Raw genomic sequence first — 21,288 nt, forward strand, 5'->3', positions numbered from 1 at the left:
TAATACTGATTGACATTGCAATAATAAATACTCAGTGAATATACGGGGCATTCCACGCCAATTCGCAAGGGGTCAAACTTCGACCTTTTTATTTTTGATGGCCGCTCGTTTTTTAACAGGTCTTTACGAGTATTAGACCCCTGTTAAATCGTTTCTATAATAAATGTAGCGTTTCCGAAATAGAGCCTGCGCAAAATGAGGACTGCAAAATTTTCAATGAATTTTTTCGCCTATTAGACAACGTCTAAGAAAAAAATTCATTGAACATAAAATACGCTATTTAGATCATAGTTTAAAAAAAAAATTATCCCAAATTTTTATAATAATGATTTTAAACTAATAAAGTAAAAAAACACAAAAATTTGAATATCTCAAAAACCCCATTTTCTATTTTTTTGAAATTTATAGGGAATATTCTAGGAAGTATTAGAAAAATTTTAAGACTAGTTGGAAGTTGCGCAGAATTTTTGGGAATTTTTTATAAATTTTTTTGTGAGGCAGTAGTAATATTTGACTCACAAAAGTGTAGTTAAAAACGCGTTTCAGACAATTCTGAATCGATTTAGATATACTTTTTTACTAAAGCATGATGAAGATCTCGGCATATATAGCACACGACAATTGCGATGAATAGTGTGGGAAAGGCGAAAAAAATAGATTTATGAGGAAGTTTAATTCAATAAGTACATTTGTTTAAGAACATATTATTTATAATTTTATTATTTTGTGCTCAGTATAATCATTCGAAAATGAGTAATCTTTAACAATTAATTTATAATTTTTGGTATGACTTGGTATGTCGCAGTGGACACGTTGAGTCTAAGATATTCTTTTTGTTTGATCGTACCGATCTGTCAAAAATTCGGCGGCAATTAAGTATTGGGACAAAAAAAATTATGAAATTGCCGCCGAATTTTTGATAGGTCGGTACGATCAAACAAAAAGAATATCTTAGACTCAACGTGTCCACTGCGTCATACCAAGTCATACCAAAAATTATAAATTAATTGTTAAAGATTACTCATTTTCGAATAATTATACTGAGCACAAAATAATAAAATTATAAATAATATGTTCTTAAACAAATGTACTTATTGAATTAAACTTCCTCATAAATCTATTTTTTTCGCCTTTCCCACACTATTCATCGCAATTGTCGTGTGCTATATATGCCGAGATCTTCATCATGCTTTAGTAAAAAAGTATATCTAAATCGATTCAGAATTGTCTGAAACGCGTTTTTAACTACACTTTTGTGAGTCAAATATTACTACTGCCTCACAAAAAAATTTATAAAAAATTCCCAAAAATTCTGCGCAACTTCCAACTAGTCTTAAAATTTTTCTAATACTTCCTAGAATATTCCCTATAAATTTCAAAAAAATAGAAAATGGGGTTTTTGAGATATTCAAATTTTTGTGTGTTTTTTTACTTTATTAGTTTAAAATCATTATTATAAAAATTTGGAATAATTTTTTTTTTAAACTATGATCTAAATAGCGTATTTTATGTTCAATGAATTTTTTTTCTTAGACGTTGTCTAATAAGCGAAAAAATTCATTGAAAATTTTGCAGTCCTCATTTTGCGCAGGCTCTATTTCGGAAACGCTACATTTATTATAGAAACGATTTAACAGGGGTCTAATACTCGTAAAGACCTGTTAAAAAACGAGCGGCCATCAAAAATAAAAAGGTCGAAGTTTGACCCCTTGCGAATTGGCGTGGAATGCCCCATACATATTCGATCTCATATATACATATACATTTTACAAACTTTCTTTAAAAAAAGTAATTTAAAAAAGCTTAATTATAAGTAGAAGTAATCTCTCTCTTTTAGATAAGATTTGCTAATATCTATTGCACTATAGGTTTTGTTAAAAGTGTTACGCATTCAGTAAACTTGCAGATAATTATATTACATAAATTAATGAATGTATTACATAATTATGATTGTTCGTGCACTCGCAAATAGACAAGTAGCTATATTGGATTTGCTTATGTCTGTGTTATCACAATGCATAGCTACCTATCTTTGTACAGAAATTAATTTTAAGGACTATATAGTGTCTCGCTATAAACTGTAACAATTTGCGACGATTATGCATAGTTCAACATTCACGCGAGAACACTTCTTCCTCTTGTATTATTAAAATTTTGCTATATTATTTTTCTCTGAATATTGTATTGTAGAAAATAATCTAGGTATGTAAATGATGATCTTTAGACTTATTCAAGGCTTGTAAAAACGTTAAAAAGTGTTTCGATGTCAATTAATTAGTATAGCAAAGTCTTGACTGAGTTTATCATATTAATTGACAATTACGCTTATTTAATAATATGACGCAGTCAGTCGTTTCAGCGACTTAAATTGTATCTATAACATAAAATCGTAAATGAGGTACTGTCAGATATTCACATCTTCGTTCACATTAATAATACTGAAGCGCTTAAGTGGCTGCTTCTCCAACGTATTATTTATTTAGTTCTTTGCAGTGAAACGTTAGCTCTCCATGGAAACATGCGACGTCCCTAGTAATAAATTATATGTTTGACGACATTGACACTGTTGCAAAAATATTGCTTACTAATCTACTATTTTTTAAATAAAATATGTGATAAATATATGTGTGTGTGTGTGTATAGATAGCCCGTTTTAGTCTTTACAAACGAGTATTTATGTATATCTGAAAAACTAAATTGAACTTAAATAATTAAATACATGCAAGTCAAATAGAAGAGAATAGCTTATAGTGGACAAAGTTAATAGAAACTTATATCGTCGGCTATATGTGGTAGCCTGCTCATAAGTAAAATATAATATTTGCGTTAATTACCGTTTGGCATGCACTGTATTCGCTGTCGTCATCGTCGCTGGAACTGATAATTCTCGGGGGCTCCTCGTTTCTACGAAGGATTTTCAGTGGTTTGTACGTGTTATACGTCAGCCATAAATAATCAGGTATTAAGCAAGTAACGACGATAAGTACAGTAATTAACCAGAACGAAGGCGACTTTAATAATATTGGGAAGACCCCATACATATCGCCATCGTATTTCCTAAAAACAAAATTTTGTAAATAAAAAAATAATTTTTATTTGTAAATATAAATGTGCTATATTTTTAATCCCCACAGTTGTATTTATTATTGCGGATTTTGTACTTACATATTTAGGATTGAATAGCAAAAAGAAGTTACGAAAAATACTAATTCAGACAGTACTACGCTTAGAACGAGTGGGATTGTCCAATACGAACTGCGCAATAATATCTGAAACAATATTATCGTTAACACCGAGCCTAAATCTATTGAAAACATTATGTAAAACTTGTGTAGAACTTATGTAAAACTACGCAAAATATTTGCTAGTGATTCGTGTCATTATTAAATTACAGAAATAAATTTGGATATAAATTTTCAAGTTATAAATAGCAAAATGACCGAATTATTCGGCTATTAAAAGCATTTAAGAGGTATTGAATTTTATATTAAACTGTTTTGCGTTTGTCAGAGTAAACCGCTGTTTTACAATCTCAATTGAATGTACAAACAACGCCTACACTTTGACGTACCTGCAGATTTGCTAGCAAAGTGACTATATGAAAAATGCATGTGCTGTAAGTCCAATGGTCAACCGAGGTGTTGTCATACAAATACGTAGGATTTATATACGTCACAGCAAACACTGTAAAATACGCTACGCCTGTATGCCATAATCCTAAAAAGAATAATGTGATGTAATCAGTATTGGTCTGCAAAATAATATTTATTAATAATAAAATAATATGATATTAATTTGTGCACGAACCTAAGAGCAGCCACGCCATGAATTGTTGTCTTGACATTAAATAATTGTTTCTATTTAGTTTATACAAGTACGGATGCTCCATAAGCTTCTTCGCGTTGTAATTCTGTTCCAGTAATGCGTAAATCAATACCGGAAACGAAGTGAATATTAAGTTAAAACCCATTAGAAACATACCGTCATAAAGTTCCTATAAAAATATATATTTTTATAAATCTTTCATCTATAATAAAATCTATATAATTGTAAAATATATTCTTTTTTGTACTTTCCAAAAAAATAGGATATGCTTTTTTAGTTTAGGATATAACGTTGCCAAATTATTAGACAATAAAATTTATTTAAAAGATACGCAAAAATTAAAAAATAAACCTGTTTAGTAATTCGCGAATTGAAATAAGAAAATCGTGAATGTACTTTAAAATGTTATTAAATCGAATGTATGTACGATGCGAAGAAAAATAAATCACTTTATCTATGTATTGCGGGAATAAGATCGGAATTTTCGACATGCAATAGAGACATAGATAGTAATGTTATCGTTACCTGCGTGGAGAAACCATTGTGTATGCTGAACAGCACCTGCGGCGTTATGAACACCACGTTTTTATAGAAGAAAAACTGCGTCTGGATGGCGATGCGCAGGTAATACCAGTGTCCGTGCACCAGCAACGCTTTTCTCAGATACTTAAACTTCGTGAAGGCGAAGTCAGCGGATATCGACGCCTGACGGCCCTCTTTCCCCATTATTCCGATACCCACGTGCGCTTCCTGTATCATCGAGACATCATTACCACCGTCGCCGATGGCCGCGGTGTGCGGACGGCTCCGTGACGTTTTTATTAGATGCACAATCTGCAAAGATAAGCAGAGATAACCTAATGACGTCTTCGCGTTTTTCTATGCTGTGCAGCGTTCGGGAATCGGGGAAAGTTCAAACCTCGCTCTTTTGCAGGGGCGTCAGCCTACAACAGACAACCGCCTCGCAGGTCATTGCGACGGATTTGAATAATTGTGGACTATTTCGTAACGTCGCCGCTATGCTCACACCGTCTATTATCAACCCGTACTGCTTGTACGGTTCTAGTTTTATTTTCCGTCTGTAAGATAGTTTACAGAAATATATTATAAACTAATATAGTATATTTTTTAAATAATATCACAAGCTTTCTTTGTTGAAAGAAATACTTTATCTTTCGGATAATTGCGTTTGGATAATTTTACGCTTTATCCTTAATTTTTTTTGGATATTATTTTTGCTATGTATATGAATGCATATTGGAAAGCAAAAAATAGCGGAATAATAATTTATACATTTATTTATTTATTTATTTATTACTTTGATAAATTTTTGTCTCGATTGAAAAGTACGACTTACTGCGCGAGAAATAATAGAGGTTACCGAGAGTTAACGAGTTAACTAAAAAAAGGTATAAAATTTTGGACGTGCGAACTGCACTCACTCGAAACTTGTGAGAACCAGGAAGCAGGTTTGCACTGAGGTTTCGTCCGTCAGTCTCAGAATTTCGGTACCTTTCTTGAAATGGCCGCACAAGAAAGCGATGTTCTCCGCAGTCTCTGCCTTATCTCCAGTAAGCACCCATATCTAAAAAGAAATATTTGCGATTGTCGTTTAAACGATTAATTAAAATCTAATTTATTTAACCCATCAGAACAGTAATTAATTTATCAGAACTGTCTCTAACACTCTGTGTTTTAAATTATATTTTTATAGCTTCGATACATGGAGAGTATGGTATAAATCTCTAATAATATTAAAATAGCTGAATAATAGTACTGAAATAAAAGTAAGATAATTAAATTAATTGTCTGAAAAGTTACAAAATGGAGAGTAAATCTATAGCTAAAAAATTGATAAATCCATTGGCGATCATTGCAGTATGTGACGCGTGGGTAGCAAAGGATTTCTTTGGCAATCCGCACAAAGGCAGTGCAGTGAACTAACTTTGATGCCAGCGACTCGTAAGCATTCCAAGGTCTCTTCCACTTTGTCCTGCAGGCGATCCTCTACCGCAGTTACTCCGAGCAAGGTGAGGCCGCTCTCCATAAGATTGTACGCTCGCGTTAAATGCGTCTCTCTCTCCGTACCGATTATCTGTCTAGCCTGCTCGATGTTCTGCATCAGGCTTTCGTACTCGGAATACTGCATCTTTTTGCACGCCACTACCAACGTTCGCAGACCTCTCTGAAAATTAAGAGACTTTAATAGCTTCTGTAATGTAAAACACAAAATTATCACAAACGTATGACAAAGCAGTATCAGAATTGTAAATTTTTTGTGCATGTATAAGAAGAAAACTCTTTTCGAAATTGTTGTGGAGAAAAGTGAAAGGGTCCTCTGCAGTCTCCGCTTTAGCTCTAGCTTAAGTTATGCGATTATCGCAAACGGGATAACGAACCATAGAGAAATCGGCGACGTGGGTAGTGGCCTTTTGTATCTGTCCTTCAACTATCAATGGCAGAACAGCCGAATCTGCACCCTTGCAGTATAACCAGATATCCTCCGACGAGTCTTTCACTATTACTGACATCCTCTTGCGTTCTGTTCAAAATACATAATATCAGACATTTATCGCTATCTATTACAACTACTTTAAAATCTTAGGATTCAACTACTTGAATAATTTATATATTTCACTAATCTCTCATTTTAATTACAAACGTATTTATGAACGATGTTGATTCTCAATAATAATTATATATATCTGATTTCTTTAAGCCTACGTTGTAAAAAAATATATAAAATTACATGAACAACGTGTGTAAAATTTATATAAAATGCGTGTTCCGTCTCATTATAAATCGTATAACTTTTATACTTGTTTATGTAATCTTACATACTTTTCTTACAGCGTGATTATTTTATTATTATGTATTTATAGAATATTAATTATTATTTGATCTCAATTAGAGCTTATTCAGCTCTGATCTATCCTGATATTCACAATCACGTACCAGAGGTGAACTCCAGTATCTCTAGTTTCTCGAAGATCAGATTGCTCTTGTTGATCTTGATGTGCATCTCCTCGTTAGTATTCTTTTGTAAAACAACGCCGCACCTGGCGCTCGCCTCCACCAACGCCTTCTCGTCTGCCGACGCCGCCTGCCATATGTCATGTGTGTTTGTATATCTCTTTACGTAGTTTCAATCGTGTTCGTTTACGTTTCGTCTTACAAGTCATTAGCGGAATCTTATCAGGGGACGCGCTACCGCGAATTCGACGTTCGCGTACGCGAGCTGTTATTTTTACCTGATATTCCGGCAGATCCGGATGCATCATCAGCGAGCTGTTGACTCTCGTGATTTTTTTCAATCTGAAGCTCTCACGGAACAGAGTGCGTCTGGCTATAATCTCGGGACGGTGGCTCGGCGGTGCAATTTGCACTATGTGGCATAGCGATAGGCTTATCACAAAATGCCAAATTTCAGCCTAGAATTATCGATCTTTTAATAACGGTATTTTAATAACAAGCAGTAATTTAATAACAGACTAAAATTATTGCAAGCACAGTATCATTTGGCAAGCAGTACGTTAACTATGTACGTTCAGGATTTGTACTAATATACAACCATCATTGATTATTATTTCATTAATAATTATAATTAGCTTTGATTATTATTAATAATTCAATATTTGTTGATAACTGCCGACAAATATTTGCACGATAGTTAATGTAATTACTCTTGCATTAAATGACATACAATGACCGGTATGATCTCTCATATTAATTGCAGCGCGCAAATTATTTTTTTGACTAAAATAAATTTTGTAATTTATTTTAATAATTCTCTCTCTTACTGATAATCTTTTTAATGATAATTAGTATTTCTTCTTCTTCTTTTACCTCCCACGATGATATTTTGACAGCCTCTTGCTCGTTTCCGCTTGATGGCAATAAGTACAGATTTCCGTCGCAATCCTTCTCCATATACACGTTGCCGTTGACCGAGCAGCGTCTGAACACCATCAGATTTTCTGTGAGCGTGCCGGTCTTGTCGGTAAACAGAAATTCAACCTGGCCAAGCTCTTCGTTCAAGTCTGACGTATTGGCGAGCGCCGGCTGATCGTTGGTCTTGTCGTACATATCCAAGTCCCAGCCGAAGAAAAAAGAGCCAAGAAACTTTTGCAATTCTGTCGAATTAACGCACGTAAACCTTCACCAACGTTGTATAGAATCTTTTTACGAGTACATCTTGTAAATATATAATACATATTTTTACTCTACAAACGCGGCGTGTTTCAAAAGAAATAGACTAATTTAAATAATTTTAAATGTTTCATAAATAGCTTTATGCTGAATAAGAATATAAATAATTTTAACAAAAAGGAACTATGCAAGAATGTCTTACCAGCGGTGGTGTATAATGATATCGGCACGATGTAATTGAATAAGATAAGAAAGCTCAGAATATCCGTAATTAACGAGGAAAAATTGATTTTAGGTTGTGGACCTAGGTAACGGTCCCATTCTTGGTAGGTTTCAATGTATAGCTTCAGCATGGTGCACACCAACACTTCAATCAACAGTATCACGATATATACAATAATATACTTATTGATAGATCTACGAATGATAACGTTCGGATAAGTGTAAAGTTGAACTGTAAGTTACCTCTATAGATAGCAATATTTCTTTAAGCTATTTGCAACATTTGTAAAGGCGATGGTAGGTAGTAGTATAGCGAAAATGCATGGGAGCGGAAGACTTAGCAGAAGCTAAATAGCGATCGAGTTCTTATAAAATAAATCTCGAACGTAATTACTTCTCGGCAGTGGAGAATTTATTGCTGACTGTCTTTGAATTGAGCGACAATTTTGTATCCTGCCCGGTGTAAACCGCGCAGCCGACCACATGTTCGGTGTCTTTCAGTCTAGATCCGCGCAGCATAAGATTCTCTACTGTCAGTTGCCCGCTAGTCGTCTCGCTGCCGTCTTTAATCTCGAGCTTGCCGTGGAAGGTGTAAAGATTGGCCAAGGGTTGCTGGCACGTAATCGACGCTTGCATCGCCACTATCTGCGGAAGCGGCATCGCCGAGACCACTTTCGGGACGTGTAACGTCTAAAAAAAATTATATTTATAATTACGGCAAAGAATATTTCTAGAGGTACAACGAAATTTTAATTTCTGGTGGCATAGGTCTTGCTAGTAAGAAAATGTGTCCCACTTTAAAAAGGTCGAGTATGAAGATAACTACCTTTAAGTTTGTTTCGCCGTCAAGATTTGACGTCGTGACGTAACAACATCCCGGAGTCTCGCTATAGAGCAGGACGATATCGCAGGGCACATCCTCGTTCCGAGAGACTTTCACCAGATCGCCCACCACTATTTGCTCGCAATATATGTCCTGCAATGTATCACGTATTATTTATGAGTGAAACATGAGGATACACTTAATCTGACGATTCCGGACTGTTAGAAATTATCTTATCTTTACTTCAATCTTCAATCTTTTAAATCATCAGAGACAGTATTGACAACTCTTATATAGTAGACACGTAAACTGCAAACTATTTAATATATATATTTTGCAAATATATATTAAAAATCTTACAATAGACATATAAATACTGTAAAGATATATTTTGTTTTATTACTGTAAGCATTAAAATTAACGGCACTTTAGAATTGGGATCTCATAATCAGCGTAGACAATATGCGTGACGAACCTGCGTACATTTGTTACGGATGACACTGACTGACCTCCGATTATCTCGCTTATCCGTTTTGTAACGTAGATAATCTTCGTATCCCTGTTTACACGCGGTCACCAGGATGACAAAGAATAGGGGTAAAGCGCTAGTTAACGGGGAAATCGGCGATTCTATCGCTACCGCGATTATCGTCGTGATCAGGAAATAAATATTCGCCACACGCCGGAATTGCTCGAAGAGATTTTTTGGAATAAAGTTCCATATCGTATACTGTAGATCAAACAAAGATAAGTGTGATTATCGCTCTATGGTACGTTTAAACGAGAGTTCTAGGAATTATGAATTATTTCGAGATATCAAGTTAAACGTCGTTAGATAATATCTGCTTACGTTATTTGTATATTAAGTCTTTAAAATTTTACAAGATAAAAGAAATGGAAAATACTTACCTTGTGCGATACGATTCGATTGCTAACGAAATGTTTTTCCAATGAATTGTTTTCAGAATTAATCTTCACGACTCGGTGATCGCTAGGTGTCGAGGTGGTCGCGCCCTGTAACAAAAGCATGTTAGCAATTTGAATGTAATTATGAACCAGATTTATGATATGTTCAATTCTTGATTGTTAAATCTTAACGATGTTGAGATTGAAGATTTTATAAAATTTTTTAGATACTTGGACCAAAATATTAATCAAATTCTTAATTTTGCTAAATTGTACATATATTATTTCGTTTAAAACTGTATATTAAACTTATTTAATAAAACTGAGCTCAGTTTTATTAAAAATTGCATTAAATTAAAGTATGTTATCAAACTAGATAAATCGTCGGAATAAAAAATTGTCTTTTAAATAATAAATTTTTCAAATAATTTAAAAGAAAGAAATCAACTATGCTTTGTTGAAAATGCAATTCACGCATAAAACTCTTCTGAGGAATGTAGCATTAGGAACGTGAATTTCGTTTCAAGTCTCGCTCGGAATTCTCATCTCGCCCGAAACGAAGATCAATCGCGAATCTAGCTACAACCATGATATAGAAAGGTTAATCGGAAGTCACACGATGACGTAAAGTAACATCGTGCATAAAATTATCTGTTCGCTCAATCAGTTTGCGAGATCAAATTTCAAAAATTTCTTAGTTGTTTGACTTTTCCATTATTTCTCACGTGTAGCACTCGGTTGTGCCGCGGCGACAAATGGGGCGATGTACGCGAAAGCGCAACGTTATCGGAGCGCACAATCCGTCGTGTCGCGTTTATACCGACAATTCATACACTATCTTAATCCGAGCTGGAAAAGCCCTAAGTGTAGACCAATTACCGAGCAATTTTATAAAAGTAATCCGACACGCTGCAAACACGACGGTGACAATGGCGATAGGAAGGATAACGTGCTTAACATGATCAATAACCAGTACTTGGATCACATTTACAAGGCATGGCTCGAGGATCGAAAATCCGTGAGCTCCTCGTGGGACTCGTATTTTAAATTGATCCACGCGAAAAGCCCTAAGGACTCTCGCGCCAAGCCCAGTTCGATCCGCGTCAGTTCGTCTCCTAAGTTAATGACGTCGAACTTAGAAGGAGGGCAATCAGGCAAGAGTGAGTTTTGAATTCTATTACAGATTAGATTAGGTTCCTAGATTAATATTGATATGATTAATATTAAATTCGCAGTATCGATGTGTCAATTATAATTACAATTTAAAATAGTGAATTAATTTTATCATACGTAAAATAGAAATTATGAAAGTTTAAAGCTGTACAATGATTTTATAATTATCCTGTATTCGATTTTATGACTATAGAAAGAAAAATATTAACATAATAACATATAATAACGATGTTTACTATATATCCGTAATAATTATAAATGCATTATGTGGATCGATTAGAAGTACTAATCATGTTTTCGGATAAACGCTTAGCAGGACCGTCGTTTCCGAAAGAGTCCGTTCGAGAGAAATCAAACAGTCAGATGCAGGGGGATCAATATATAATCGGCGCACTCGATATCAATGCCACGATCCGAGCCTATCAAGTACTTATCGCTCCGCGAGACTCTTTTACACACACTTACACTCCCCGTATCGACGTTTATTTCTTTTATTCGCTCAAAAGGCACGTGGCCATTTGATAGCCGACACCGACCCGTTGGGCATACAGAATCCGGAGTCGGCAAAGTTGCAGGGCACCGCGAATCTGCCACCCGCGATTGTGGTGCGGCAGCATCTCAAGGGAATGACGGAGGCGGACATGTACAGGGAATTTCCTCTCGCGTCACTGACCGTTATCGGGGGCGATAAGAGGAGCTTGCCGCTTCGGGAGATACTGACGAGGCTCAACAAGATTTACTGCGGTCACTTAGGTCTCGAGTACACGTACATTCATGACCTCAATATGGTACGCACGACACGATTTCAATTATGAGAAATACTTAGTGCGCTTAGAAATGACCGAAATATTAATTTTTTAAACTTTTAACTGGTAATAAGAAAAAGAGGAACACATAAAGACTAGATAATTTTCTATTTCGTAATTGTATTATTTCTCTAAAATTTCGTTTTTGTGGGAAATGTTATTTTCTTACATTAAATCAGTGGACATTTTATTGGTTGAAATAGAAACATAGGATTTCGTTGAGGATCAGTGAATATTTCATCGCAAGAATTTAGCTTTTTTCTTATATTTCATTGATTGTGTTGGAAGTAAGATTCCATTATAAAATTAATAGTAATCATACTGATCGTATTTGCAAGATGTATATAGTTTCCAAATATGTTCTTGAAAGATTGCACTTGAACGCGATACCTTGAACTTGTCGCGCGTAAATACTTGTTGATAAGTCAAATTACGAAACTGATGTCTCGTACTGATTGCAGGCTATATGTGTAGTTACATCAAATATCCGTTTAAAATCAGACTTTAGCTCGGTTAATATAAGGATAAACCAGAAACAAAAATGGAAAGACTCACGTTAAAACTTCGACTTTAAAAAAGAATCTTTGTGAGCGCGTGTTTGCGAAGATCTCAGTTAATAAAGAAATTTTTTGTCAATCAGGATATATTCAACGTTATCGTGTAAAGAAATTGTTCATAAAAAAAGATATATAGAACTGTAAATTATGCGCTTTATTAGTTAGATTGGTTGAGGGAGAAGTTTGAGATACCAGGCGCCTGGGAATTGCCCGCGGAGCACCGGAAGTGGGCTTGGATGAATATTATGAGAGCCGTGAGTTTCGAGAACTTTTTAGCAAAGAAATACGGAACTGAGAAGAGATTTGGGTTAGAAGGCTGCGAATCGTTCATTCCGGCCATGGCGGAATGCATGGAAACATCTGCACTAAATGGTAACTAAAACTGATTCTCGAACCAGGTTTTAATTTAAGCGATTTCTCCGAGCTTCTGTAAAAGCTCAGAAATTACTTGGTATCTTTAATTTTATTTCTCTTTTATCCTAATTTATTTGCCTTATTTATTGGCTAGGAGTCGGAACTATAGTTATCGGTATGGCGCATCGCGGTCGTCTAAATACTTTGGCGAACATCTGCTCGAAACCGATGAGCCAGTTGTTCACTCAGTTCAACCCGATCGCTCTGGAGGGATTCGGTTCCGGTGACGTGAAGTATCACCTCGGGACGCATTCGGAGAAATTATTAGAAAGGTGAAGAAAGCCACCGTAATGCAAAATCGGTTTTAGTACGCAAATATGTCGGGCATCAATACCTAAACTTGTATTCCAAGTTGCGACGGGAGAGAAGAACATTTATCATATTTAATTTACTTTTATAGAATTATTACTTTTGTAGAACCAAGAAGAAAGTGCTTCTCGCCATAATGGCAAATTCCTCCCATCTGGAAGCAATTGATCCGGTCATAGTTGGTCGTGTTCGCGCTGAGCAAGTCGAGAAAGGTGACTCTAAACGTACGTATTGAAAACGTGTTGTTTCCTAACGGACGAGAATAGACTTCCTTCAAATAAACCGACTTCTTCAGACGGTAAAAAATCGTTGGCTATACTGGTTCACGGTGACGCCGCTTTTGCCGGCCAAGGTGTCGTTTACGAAACGATGCATCTTACTAATTTGCCAGAGTACACAACGGGTGGCGTCATACACATCGTAATTAATAATCAAGTAGGAATAAGTTTCTCTATAATGACAATATTTCCTGAATTTTATGGATATTAATTAATCCTAATTGAATAAGTTTTAATCCAAATTTAAGTACTTAAATTTTAAACCTACTTCTCTAAAGAAAAGCTGGCATCAAAATTAATTAAATTGAAAGTTAATATTTGTATAAAACTGTCTTTAGTACATATAATTAATATGAATACAATTTTTATGTATCCGCTTATTTTTACACATCAAATTATTAAATAATTGATAAGATATTAAATAAAACCTTCAACAATTGTAAAGTTAGCAGAAGAGGATAATTTATTTTAAATACATATTAATAATTCTAGATTGGTTTTACAACCGATCCAAGATATTCGCGATCCAGTGCGCATTGTACGGATGTCGCACGTGTCGTTAACGCTCCCATTTTTCACATACATGCCGATGATCCCGATTTAGCTACTTATTGCAGTAAGGTGGCCAGTGAATATCGGTAAATTATGATACTATTCATTTTTCAGTGTTTTATCGTGATACTTCAAAAGATTCTGTGTTTTGGCTGTTGATTTATGTTTTTTAATCTTTTAATTGTTTAATCTTAAGCGTTTTATGTAAGGAATAGAAGCTTATTAGTATAAATGCTAAATAAATTATTATAAAAAATTGTTTGACAATTAGATAACAAGTTTTATGGTAAAAATTAAAACATTGCAATAAATAACGATTTCTTACACATTTTTTTTAGAAAAAAAAACTTATTTAAATTAGGCAAATAATCTATTCCTGCAGTAAGAATTGAAAATTATTTACAATAAAATGTAAAATTTATTTAATAATATAAGAATTATGATTGAAATAATCAAAAGAGAATCAATAAAGAATTAACAAAGCTTTACTAACTACTAATGTTATATCAGGGCTACCTTTCATAACGATGTAGTATTGGACATTGTTGGATACCGAAGAAACGGTCACAACGAGATGGACGAGCCGATGTTAACTCAACCGCTCATGTATAAACGAATAAAAAATCACCCCAGTGTTCTATCCATATACACCGACAAACTGCTTAAGGAGGGCGTGATAACGGAAGCTTTCGCAAAGGAGGTTGAGAAAGACTATAATTAGCTGCTTTAAATTCTGCCGGTTTAATCTGTTACGCATATATGCACGCACAATTTTTCTTTGTGCGTAGGAAATAGAAAAGTACGTGAGCCATTGCGAGGAAGAATTCAGGAAAGCGCAGACCATCAGCTCGATGCAAATGAGCGACTGGCACGACTTGCCCTGGACCGAATTCTTCTCGAATCAGACTCCGAAAAACAAGATACCGCCAACCGGTATCGATATCGCGACCATTAAGACGATATGCAGTGCTATATCCACTCCCCCGAAGGATATCGAGGCGCATGTTCAAGTTAGCTGCAAGGCATTACACGTTTCACCGTGGAAGAAAAATGGATTAATTTTTCTGTCTTATATAGAAATTTTCAATCTGCGACTGACAAGTTATCCGTTTAATTTGTCTCAGAAATCATGCATCTTCGGTGAAATTTCGAGCTCGTATCTCTCTTTCATAAAATTTGCCGATTAGCTGAGGTCATAAAGGCGAAACAAGTTTTCGATCGATTACTGTTCGGACTTGATCTGTCTATCGAACGCGTAGGTGCTGAGGGCGATGGACAGGCGAGCGAAACTCATGGAGTCTCGACAGGTCGATTGGGCGATGGGGGAGTGCCTGGCCTTCCTCAGCCTGTTGAAGGAGGGTCATCATGTCAGATTGTCCGGGCAGGACGTGGAGCGTGGCACCTTCACCCAACGGATACACATCATTCACGATCAGAGCAGAGACAAGCTCTACAAGAACATCCTGCGCGACGTCTTCCCGAGACAGGCTCTGTACACCGTCACGAATTCGTCACTGTCGGAATACGGCGTGTGCGGTAAGGAGGAATTAGCTAGTCACTAGCTGGCTGTTGTGTCACAGTATACGTGTCGATAACGCTATCTATTCCTGTTACGCGCCTATCTTATTCACGTCTTATCGATAATACATCCGTTTATTATATTCCTCGAGCGTCAATAGCCCGGCAACCTTGAAATCTAGGTAATTATATCGAACAAGTTCCAGTAAACTGCTTTTAGCAAGTTTTTACATTCGAGAAAGTTTAACAGTAAACTCGAGGCAGCCGTACAATATTATATTTGTAGTATTAGCTAATAAAATAAATATAGTATTGAGATGTATTGAGATTAGCGCGTGCTATATAGAGTCTTACTTGAGTGAATTATTCACGGTGATTTACGATAATTGATATCTTATGAATTTTTGATGAAAAAAGGGTTCGAGCTGGGATACTCAGCGTACAATCATAATACTCTGACACTCTGGGAAGCACAGTTCGGCGACTTTGCCAATACCTGTCAGGTAACTTTAATGATAAATTACGGTTTTCACACTTTAGCGAGAAAGTTTGATTTTCTTACTTTATTAACTTTTGACTTCCAATATCAAGTATTTTGATAAGCTTAATTTTCCTTTAAATTTCTAGTTAAAGTTAAAATTAAATGGAGCATCGATCTTCGCGATTCGTATTGTATATTCCGAAAGAATAATCGCGATATTTTATAAGAATGTCTGCCGCCTGTGACTCTAAATTGCTCCTTAGGTTATACTAGACTGCTTGCTATGCTCCGGACAAGCCAAATGGGGCAGACAGGTAGGATTGGTACTGTTGCTGCCGCACGGTTTGGAGGCTCAGGGACCGGAACACTCGTCCGCCAGATTGGAAAGATTTCTTCAGCTGTGCGACGACGAGGGTACTCACGTGCCCGGAACGGAGCCCGGTACTCCCACCGGTGAGACCGTCGAGCAAATCATGACGAGACAGCTTTTCGAAATAAATTGGATCGTCTGCAATCCCACGACACCTGCCAATCTGTTTCATCTTCTGCGTCGACAGATATTGATGCCGTTCCGCAAACCGTTGGTTAGTTTAATCTATCTATGCAAAATGTTTTATCTACGCAGAGTGCTTTTACTTTTTAAATAAAATAATTATACCTGAATTTATCACTAACCGAAAACAGATCTGATAGTGTATACTCTTTGTTACATTTTCTTTTTTTCTTCTTTTTACAATGTTATGTCGAAAAATTTATTTAAATATGTGATCGAACGAATCAACCGTTCAATGTTATAATAATTAATAATTTTGAGGAATATGGAAACAGTATATCACTAAAATTTATCGCTAAATATTTTCCTCGTAACTTCTGCTTGTAATACTTTTTTTTAAGTTCGGTATTTTTGGAAATATTAGCCTGTAAAATTGAATCTGAAAATATTCTCTGCATTCAAGTGCGACACATTAGATCGTTTCACACAGATCGCGAAATATTTCATTGCGTGAAAATGAACGGTAAGATTTTCCAGCACGTGTTTGCTTATTGACGCGAATTGACTATACTGAAGTCATACTCAAGAATATTCATCAAACATTATCCATTTCTTCCACTTTTTACTGACGTAAATTACAATGCGATAACAAAAAAGGAGCCACGTCGAACGTTTATATCCCACCAAGTCGCAATTACGTCGTTTATGTTGTTTTTCAAGCCTATAATGCCAATCCTTCCATTTTTATCGCATGAATGCGTGATTGTTGACGACTCGATTGTTACATCGAATTAATTTTGTCGGGAGAATTTTTTAAGATGTTTAATCAAATCCACTTCTAAAGTTTAATTAAAATTTTAAAGACCTAAATTTTAAAAACCCATCTGACGTCGCACATGACAAATCGTTTCCCAAATTTTCGTCTATTGTAATAATTGCTTTTCTAGTTTATCGCATAAATACTATTTAGGTTATTATGACCCCCAAATCATTGTTGCGTCACCCGATGGCGATATCGAATTTCGAAGAGATGGGACCTGGTACGAGCTTTAAACATATTATACCGGATCCTTCCGCGAACCCCGGAATCGTGAAGAAGGTGTTACTCTGTACCGGGAAAGTATACTACGATTTGATCGTCGAGCGACAGGAACGACAGTTAGAAGATAAGATAGCGATTATTAGAATTGAACAACTCTGTCCTTTTCCATATCATTTGTTCGCAGCGGAAATGGCAAAATATCCGCGAGCAAAAGTGAGAAGTTTTTGATTATAATGTACTTGTTGTGTATTTAATTCTAGGATTACACCCCTAGGTCTGCGAAATCTTCAAATCGCTAGCATTCTTGAAATATTCTTTTTTAGACGTTTGCATTTTATACTTTAGTAAGCAGGTCTCAATTTAGATATAATACTCTACGTACGTTTCTTAATTTTTTAGTTTTATGTAGTCTGTGGCGTTTTTCTTAAAAACATTTGTTGAGAAATATGCATTTTCATTAGAGTTACATACAAAAATATTTAGCTGTGTCTGAGAGAGCTGAGTAACCAAGTATGGGGTCCGTAAAAATGTAGGGTGTAGTCTTAAAATTAACGAGCATTTATTTCTTTGAAGATGCTCGATTATTGGCAACGATAGAAGAGTAGTTTCGGATTATGTTTCTGTATATACAGATCATGTGGCTGCAAGAAGAGCACAGGAATCAAGGCGCTTATTGTTATGTGAGAGATAGGATAGCCTTAGCCTTGGGCATTCCACTGGAGGACATCAAGTACGGCGGTCGCTCTGCTTCGGCTGCGCCAGCGACCGGTAGCAAGATTATTTATAAGAACGAGCACGATAGCATGATGGCAATCGCGATGAAGATTGATGACTGATTAGTCCCATGTTTCTGCCATGTTAGAAACTTTTTTTTCGGGAAAACGATATCTATTGTGTAAAATGACGTATATTGTGAGAAAATGTACTTATAGCGTGAAATGTATCGTAAAAAGAAAAACCAAACGCAAATTGTTGTCTGTTGCTTTAGAACGTCTATAGGGTCAATCGTCACTATCCATTTAGTTAATAATAATAGCAATTATACCTACGACTAATTCTGATTATCGGATTTGCGCGTAGCTCACTCACCAGGAGGCCATATTCGGCTCTTTCTTGCGTCGCGCACAAAAGAATTACTTTACTCAAACAATTCCACATCACATTTTCGTTTTTATCGCGCTTCCGGAAGACTTCCTAGATACGAGTGCAAGGACGCACGACATGGGACTAGAGTCAAACGTTGATTAAGCCAGGGAGGCGCTAACGATTGTCGGTATACACACGCAGAAAGAATTTACACCTCGAACAGAGGTCACAATTATTAACGGTTTAAATTTTATTTGCATTACTAGCTAACAGTGACTTTATTATTTTTCCCTTAACATTGAACATTCGTTATATCACACTCGGAAATTTCTTTAAGTCAAATATAGAGTGCCTCGGACTTATCCTACATGAAATCTGAAGATATCGGTGATTGAAGTTGAAGGAGTGTTTGATAAGCGTACTGATAAAGCGTCTGTCTTTATCGGATTGACTTTAGGCGCATCGGATGTCTTTAATTTAAGCTCTTGTTCATTCGGGGAACGAACTCCGGTTATCGGAATTGTTACATGGCTGTTGTTAGTCGCATCTTAAATTAGACGAAGTCGATACGGCGTGCTAATGTTACGTAATGCTATTGCAATGTCATTGTTGAAGAAATTCAAGTTTGATGCCCTCGTGAATATTTATAAATTATAGTACACGTGGGTGAAGAATGAGTTTTTCGAGAAGATGAAGAGCTTACGTATCATTTATCGTACTTGGAATCTACTTTCGTCGAAAAAATGATAACGGTAATTAAAACTCTGTGCAGATAAGATAATACAAAGTGAAATTTGTATAGAACTAAATTTTTATTCTAAATTTATTTAAAAAAAAATAAAAAATTTTAAGCGAGGATAGTTTCTCAAACAAGAAATGTGCGCGTCGCACATAACGTGAAAATTTCTTACCATTTCGTCGAGTTGACAACGTTCAAAGTGGACGCACGTGATTTTAACAACGAAAAGAAACGTGCCACTTGGTCAATTGCTTTCTCTCTTTATATTCACACTTACACTCCTATAGGAAACACGCACTTCATATTTATCGTACATTTATTGTGTTCTTCCTTATCACTAAGTACAAAATATTCAGCACGACACAATATCGCCCACCAAAATCGAAATCGAATTCGATCCGCCTGTAGTAGTTCTCCGCTATCGTCTAGGCAATTGTTCATGCGGCATGCACTGTAAACAAATTCGCTTTTTTGAATAATTCATGTATGGAAAAGATACATTTTTATTGCATACATGACAAGTAGACGGGAGTTATGGCAACGCGCATATAAAGTGATTTAGAAAGTAAAATTAAATGTTATAAGGAACGAATATATAACTATTTTAATTAGCAGCAATGATTTAATAGTGAAAACAAATTTTTGCTCTTCTACATTACAAGCGCGATTATAATCTTGAAAAAAAATAAAAAAATTGCTAACTAGATTAAACAAAATTAAAGGAATTCTCGTTATAAGCTAAGCTACAGATGAATGATAAGAACCGGCCAAAATCAAATAATAAACAGGATGTAGGTTTTAAAATTCCAGTTTATTCGTACAAAATATAAATTAACTCGGACGTTTCAACTGTACTTAGTCTTCTTCAGAAGCGATTAATCAACTCACACAGATTATTCAACTTATAGTCAAATATATTTGCATGTGTCGATATTTCTTTTCGAAAAAGGCGAGATAATTTTTTCTGCACAAAAAATAGAGATGTAGAGAGACGTGAATAATTTTCGAGCTGTAACAGAGGTAAACCAGGTTGGCCCGACACGTCAATTAAACAAATGAAAATAAAATTGCAAAGAAAGGAAGACAACGGTTTTACCGCGTTGACAACGATGATCAATTACCGCGTGATTGAAAGGAGGAAACGTCCGATATTATCACGCTAATCGTGCTGTTATATTATTAGTCATTAACATCTTTCTCTGTTTCCTGCCTCTTTTACTCACCGATTTTCCTTTCTTTTTTCTCGTGGAACGCACTGCTCGACGGCAATATTTTCCGTGAGCGGAACACGCGGGCATCTGCTATCTGTCACCGAAGGGAAACCGATACTGAAAATACACTCGGCCGTGACAACGGATAAGAAAATCCTTATCAAGCGATTTGCGCACCCACCTTCGTATCGTCCATTAACGATCGCGAATCCGAATCGCCGCTTATCGCGAGCAGGACAGATAAGACAGTGAAAAAAAGAAATTGATCATCGTCCATTTCTACTTTTCCATCGATTTATTTCTGAGTGATAAGGAGTAGCTTTGTGGAATCTTAATTGCTTATATTTGTAGTGAAATCGGTATTTTACGATAATGTAAAATTAAAATGTGCATAGAGCAGTACTTTTTATACATTACAGATCACTGATGATACTATTTTGAACAATTTAATATATTAAAAAATTTGTATTTAATCTACCATAAATTATTGTGATTTTTTGCTACTTTGCTAATCATTTAGTTTTGCCTCTGGTATTATTTTATGTTCTGCTCTCAGCGTCGCGGTAGTCGTTGTCGCGGCAACACATACTATTTTGTCGGTAATATGGCAGCAACAATGCAGACATGTTTCTATCTGGGTCGTCGTCGTCGTCGTCATCATCTGTCGATATGTCGATGACTAGGTAGTCTCGGTCATCGTTGTC

At 35.7% G+C, this 21,288-nt stretch overlaps 2 protein-coding genes across 4 annotated transcripts; one reads left to right on the forward strand and one right to left on the reverse strand.

The window, feature by feature from the left end:
- Positions 1-1,535: 1,535 nt before the first annotated feature.
- Positions 1,536-21,261, reverse strand: LOC112465985 (probable phospholipid-transporting ATPase IF). Of its 3 annotated transcripts, none has more exons than XM_025033816.1 (21): positions 20,766-21,261; positions 20,597-20,678; positions 19,546-19,824; positions 9,929-10,033; positions 9,495-9,749; positions 9,023-9,172; positions 8,591-8,886; positions 8,177-8,391; positions 7,672-7,958; positions 7,077-7,256; positions 6,781-6,928; positions 6,225-6,367; positions 5,771-6,010; positions 5,268-5,410; positions 4,745-4,904; positions 4,351-4,659; positions 3,808-3,994; positions 3,572-3,717; positions 3,166-3,269; positions 2,835-3,057; positions 2,476-2,529 (listed from the first exon to the last, which is right to left on the reverse strand). In XM_025033816.1, the coding sequence occupies exons 3-21, from the start codon at positions 19,546-19,548 to the stop codon at positions 2,476-2,478; spliced, it is 3,348 nt and encodes a 1,115-aa protein (XP_024889584.1). In that variant the 5' UTR covers positions 19,549-19,824; positions 20,597-20,678; positions 20,766-21,261. The 3 variants fall into 3 exon arrangements, with proteins under 3 accessions (XP_024889582.1, XP_024889584.1, XP_024889583.1); XM_025033815.1 differs by having other exon boundaries at positions 20,597-20,701; XM_025033814.1 differs by lacking the exons at positions 19,546-19,824; positions 20,597-20,678; positions 20,766-21,261 and adding an exon at positions 18,638-18,731 and having other exon boundaries at positions 1,536-2,529.
- LOC112465986 (2-oxoglutarate dehydrogenase, mitochondrial-like) lies at positions 10,689-18,423 on the forward strand. The gene is made up of 15 exons (XM_025033817.1): positions 10,689-11,085; positions 11,433-11,524; positions 11,605-11,886; positions 12,623-12,833; positions 12,970-13,147; positions 13,293-13,408; positions 13,480-13,619; positions 13,955-14,100; positions 14,525-14,714; positions 14,803-15,024; positions 15,274-15,550; positions 15,950-16,035; positions 16,277-16,597; positions 17,477-17,761; positions 18,181-18,423. Exons 1-15 carry the CDS (start codon positions 10,689-10,691, stop codon positions 18,382-18,384), a joined length of 3,147 nt encoding a protein of 1,048 aa, XP_024889585.1. The 3' UTR covers positions 18,385-18,423.
- Positions 21,262-21,288: the final 27 nt, after the last annotated feature.

Source organism: Temnothorax curvispinosus, unplaced genomic scaffold (genome assembly GCF_003070985.1).
Source record: "Temnothorax curvispinosus isolate PA1 unplaced genomic scaffold, ASM307098v1 QBEX01015716.1, whole genome shotgun sequence".
Taxonomy (NCBI): domain Eukaryota; kingdom Metazoa; phylum Arthropoda; class Insecta; order Hymenoptera; family Formicidae; genus Temnothorax; species Temnothorax curvispinosus.

Bases quoted from the DNA above. Each gene is read 5' to 3' on its own strand.
- LOC112465985 (XM_025033814.1), bottom strand. From the start codon at position 18,706: ATGTGGAATTGTTTGAGTAAAGTAATTCTTTTGTGCGCGACGCAAGAA. The intron at 7,959-8,176 runs GTAAGACATTCT...TTAATTCGACAG, and splicing joins ATCATTATACACCACCGCTG to AATTGCAAAAGTTTCTTGGC. The intron at 3,995-4,350 runs GTAACGATAACA...ATATTTTTATAG, and splicing joins ACAATGGTTTCTCCACGCAG to GAACTTTATGACGGTATGTT.
- LOC112465986 (XM_025033817.1), top strand. From the start codon at position 10,689: ATGTACGCGAAAGCGCAACGTTATCGGAGCGCACAATCCGTCGTGTCG. The intron at 11,525-11,604 runs GTACTTATCGCT...TTCGCTCAAAAG, and splicing joins CCACGATCCGAGCCTATCAA to GCACGTGGCCATTTGATAGC. The intron at 13,620-13,954 runs GTAGGAATAAGT...TAATAATTCTAG, and splicing joins ACATCGTAATTAATAATCAA to ATTGGTTTTACAACCGATCC.